The sequence below is a fragment of the Muntiacus reevesi genome, chromosome 1 (genome assembly GCF_963930625.1).
Source record: "Muntiacus reevesi chromosome 1, mMunRee1.1, whole genome shotgun sequence".
NCBI classification, from domain to species: Eukaryota; Metazoa; Chordata; class Mammalia; order Artiodactyla; family Cervidae; genus Muntiacus; species Muntiacus reevesi.
The window spans coordinates 192589182-192594069 of record NC_089249.1 but is presented as its reverse complement, the minus strand read 5'-3'; the positions used below and the strand labels follow the sequence as shown (position 1 = coordinate 192594069).

Below are 4888 nucleotides of genomic sequence, written 5' to 3'. Positions count from 1 at the left end.
ATTGTTCTCTGTTCTCTCTGTTACATTTTCCCCAAATTAAATCATGTTTTGATCTATCAGAGTGAATACAGATCTGTTTGCCTTCAGGGAACTGAATTTAGAAGAAATGCAATCTTTCCTCTGTGAGAAAAGATTGACTTGAAAAATTCTTAAATAGGAATGAGAAACCAGTTTAAGATTTCAGACCTGGGGACTTCCCTGGTGGTCCAGTGGTTAAGACTCTGGGTTTCCAATGCAATGGGTGTGGTTTCAATCCCTGATTGGTGTACTAAGATCCTGCATGCCACTCCATGTGGCCAAAAAAGGAAAAAAAGAAAGAAACTTCAGACCAGGGTCCTGAATTTCTCAACTATAGTGCCCCCTGCCCCTCATATCCACAGTTCTGCATCAGTGGATTCAACCAACCACTGACGGAATTCCATATGGAACTGTATTTACTAAAAGGCAGATTGTACCACATTACTTTGTATAAGGTAATTACACTCACAGGGGTTCATTGAATCAATCGCCCAGGAATTCTGAAGAATATATAAACAAAGAGTGTTGGATTAGGGGAGAAAATAACCCTTTACAAATGTTTAGGATTTGTAATGTATTTAACTAGTTTTAGCAATTCACTCTAAACAAAAAACACAGAATATGAATTCAGTCTCAGATGTGTCCTGAAATCGTGTGGCATTGATGGAAAATAAACCAGCAAAAGATGAAAATAAGGTGCAGTGTGTTCATTTAAAAGAAGTATGTGTTTAAGCATAGGTGATACTGTTTACAGAATCAGTATTATTTGCTGCATTCAACAAAAACATATGTATGAAAAGGTGATGTCCACCAAGGCTAACCTCTTGTATAGCTGAGTTTTATTTCAAAAAAATTTTACCAGAACACCCACACATTTGAAAGTTCATGTTATCTCCATGAAAGACATATGTTGTAAAGTCAAAAAATTATGAAATCCCATGAAATTACTGGCATATAAAATTCTATTTGATTATGAACATTTGACTTCATTTAGAATCTAATTTGGCTTCCCTGATGGCTCAGTGGGTAAAAAATCCTCCAGCAATGCAAGAGAAACAGGAGCTGTGAATTCAATCCCAGGGTCAGGAAAAACTCCTGGAGGAAGAAACTCACAACCCACTCCAGTATTCTTGCCTGAAAAATCCCATGGACAGAGGAGCCTGGTAGACTACTGTCCATGGGGTTGCAAAGAGTTGCATCTTTTACATGACTTAGCTGCTACACACCATACCATCATACAATGACTATTTTTCTTCTCAAAAGAGGAAGATATTTAGTATTCTATATGTTCTCCTTAACAGTGGGAGGCTGATAGTTGCTGTGTCTTTAAATTTGTTGTCTCGAAATTTTCTTGTTGTTTATAGGCTTTGGCTCAGTCTCTATTAAGTGAAAGTATACAAAAACAGATAAATAATCCAGACATCAATGTAGAAGGAGTTCTAATTATAATGAATTTACCATCTCTGAGAAATATTGCTTGAGGTTTGCATTACTCAAGTGTGAATAGTTTATTTTTTATTCTATGGACACTTTGCTCCCTGGGTACTTGCTTTACTTATCATAACACTATTTTTTTTTCATCCCAAAAGGTAGTCCAGCTACATGGAACTCCAGAATTTAACAAGTTTCTCAGAATTTCTCCTCCTGGGCCTCTCAGATGATCTGAACCTGCAGCCATTCATATATGGGCTCTTTTTGTACATGTACCTGGTCACCATGCTGGGGAACCTTCTCATCATCCTGGCCGTCAGCTCTGACTCCCACCTCCACACCCCCATGTACTTCTTCCTCTCCAACCTGTCCTTGGCTGACATTGGTTTCAGTACCACTACAGTCCCCAAGATGCTGGTGAATATCCAGGCACACAGCAAATCTATCACCTATGCAGGCTGCCTAACTCAGATATCCTTTTTTATTCTTTTTGGCTGTTTGGAAAGTCTACTCCTGTCTGTGATGGCCTATGACCGGTTGGTGGCCATCTGTCACCCACTACACTACCCACTGATCATGAAGCCCCGTATCTGTGGCTTGTTAGTTCTTGTGTCATTTTTTATCAGTCTTTTGGACTCTCAGATGCATTGCTTGATGGTGTCGCGACTTACTTTCTGCAAAGATGTAGAAATCCCTCATTTCTTTTGTGATGTTCCTAAGCTTCGTGACCTTGCCTGTTCTGACACTTCAAGAAGTAATATTGTCATGTTTTTTGCTGGGACCATCTCTGGTTTTCTCCCTATATCAGGAATTGTTTTCTCTTACTATAGAATTGTTTCCTCCATCCTGAGAGTCTCATCGTCCAGTGGGAGGTACAAAGCCTTGTCCACCTGTGGTTCTCACCTGTTGGTTGTTTGTTTGTTTTATGGAACAGGCCTTGCGGTGTATCTCAGTTCAGCTGTCTCATCTTCCCCAAGGAAGGATGCAGTGGTCTCAGTGATGTACACTGTGGTCACCCCTATGCTGAACCCCTTCATCTACAGTCTGAGGAACAAGGACATCAAGAGTGCCCTGTTGAGGATTATCAGCAGAATAGTCTAATCTCAATACCTGTGCTATCCTTCTGGCAAACTCCAGGAGATGGTGAATGACAGGGAAGCCTGGTGTGCTGTAGTCCATAGGTTGCAAAGAGTCGGACATGACTGAACAACTGAACAACAACAACAATCCTTCTGGTCACAGAACTGGAAAGGGCAGCTAATGCTTTGGAAATATAAACAAAGTTGCCAAAACTTGAGCCAGGAAATCTGAGATGCAAAGAGTAAAGCTTCATTTTTTTTTTCCAGTTTCTCCTCAGGCATTTATTTATTTTTTAATTGGAGGAAAATTGTTTTAAATGTTGTACTGATTTCTGCCATAAAACAATGCAAATCAGCCATAATTATATCACCTGAAAAGATCCATTCTAATAAAACTAGGGAGGTGGGAGGGGGGGTTCAGGATGGGGAACACAGGTACATCCATGGCAGATCCATGTCTATGTATGGCAAAACCACTACAATGAAAACCAAAAAATAAAAAAAAAGAGAGAAAATCTTATAACTGATGCCACAGAAACAAAGAGAATCTTAAAAGAGACTAGTCTGAGCAATTATACATCAAAAATGTCCAACATAGAATAAATGGATAAATTTCCAGAAGCATACAACCTACTGAGTCTAAAGCATGAAGAAACAGAAAATCTGAACAGACCAGTAACAAGTAGGGAGACTGAATCAGTAATCAAATACTTCACAACAACAACAAAAAAGCCCAGGACTAGATGGCTTCACCAGTGAATTCAGCCAACCATTTAAAGAATTATTACCAGTTCTTTCCAAACTCTTCTAAAAGATTGGAGAGAGTACTCCAAAAGCTATTTTATAAGGCCAGTATTACCCTGATACCAAAGCCAGATAAAGATCTTATAAGAACAGGAAATAATAGGCCAATATGCTTGATGAATATAGATAGAAAAATTCTCAACTAAACAACAGCAAACTGAATTCAAAAGCACATTAAAAGGATTATATACCCTGATCAAATGTGATTTATCCCTGGGATGTAAGGATGGCTCAATATTCACAAATCAGTAGATGTGATACATCCCATTAATAAACTAAAACACAAAAACCATATGATGTTGGGGGGTGCCTATCTTTTGCCCTGCAGTTGTCATTGCCCTGTCAGGGAGATGGGAATTAACACATATACATTACTATGTATAAAATAGATAACTAATGAGAACCTACTATGTAGCACAGGGAGCTCTGCTCAATGCTCTGTGGTGACTAAGTGGGAAGGAAATCTAAAAAAGAGACTGCATATGTAACTGCATAACTGATTCCCTGTGCCGTACAGCAGAAAGTAACACAGCATTGTAAAGCAACTATGCTTCAACAAAAGCTTTTCAAAAACCATGATAATCTCAATAGATGCAGAAAAAACATTTCACAAACTTCAACATCCTTTGATGATAAAAAAAAAAAAACCTCTCAACAACATAATAAAGGCCTCATATGACAACCCCACAGCTAACATCATACTCAACAGTGAACGTTTGAAATCTTTCCCTTTAAGTTAAAAAATAAGAAAAGGATGTTCACTGTCACCACACCAACTGACATAGTACTGGAAGTCCTAGGCAGAGCAATCAGGCATGAAATAGAAATAAAAAGCATCCACATTGGAAAGGCGTCTTGATCTGCTGATAACATGATCTTGTATATAGATAATTCTAAAGTTTCTGTAAAAATTTTTTACAACTAATAAGCAAATATAGTGAAGTTTTAGGATACAAAATCAACACAAAAGTTGAATTTCTATACACTAACTTTATCTTAAAAAGAAATAAAAACAATGATCTCATCTACAATAGCTTCAAAAACAATAAAATACTTAGAAATAATCTAACCAAGAAAGTTAAGAATCTACACACCAAAAACTATGAGACACTGAGGAAAGAAACTGAAGAAAAAATAAATTGATAGATACCCATAGATCAAAAGAGTTAATTTTGTTAAAATGTCCATCTACCCAAAGCCTTCTACAAGTTCAATCCAATCTCCATTAACATTCCAGTGGCATTTTTTTTAACAGAAGTAGAACAAAATTTTAAAATTTGTGTGATATAGTCATTTTCACAATATTGATTCTTCCAATTCAAGAACATAATATTTATCTACTTCTGTTTGTGTTGTCTTTGATTTCTTTCATCATATTTTCTGCACACAGGTCTTTTGTCTCCTTAGGTAGATTTATTCTGAGGTAGTTTATTATTTTAGTTGCAATTGTGAATGGGATTGTTTCCTTAATTTCTTTCTGATTTTTCATCATTAGTGTATAGGAATACAAGGGATTTCTATTTATTGATTTTTGTATCTTGTGACTTCACTAGATT

General features: G+C 37.0%; 1 protein-coding gene across 1 annotated transcript; it reads left to right on the top strand.

Moving 5' to 3' along the window:
* The first annotated feature begins 1590 nt into the window (after window positions 1-1590).
* Window positions 1591-2550, top strand: LOC136166320 (olfactory receptor 7E178-like). The gene has a single exon (XM_065932453.1). The coding sequence runs from the start codon at window positions 1621-1623 to the stop codon at window positions 2548-2550; it is 930 nt and encodes a 309-aa protein (XP_065788525.1). The 5' UTR covers window positions 1591-1620.
* Window positions 2551-4888: the final 2338 nt, after the last annotated feature.

Coding starts and splice junctions, on each gene's coding strand:
- LOC136166320 (XM_065932453.1), top strand. CDS start 1,621: ATGGAACTCCAGAATTTAACAAGTTTCTCAGAATTTCTCCTCCTGGGC.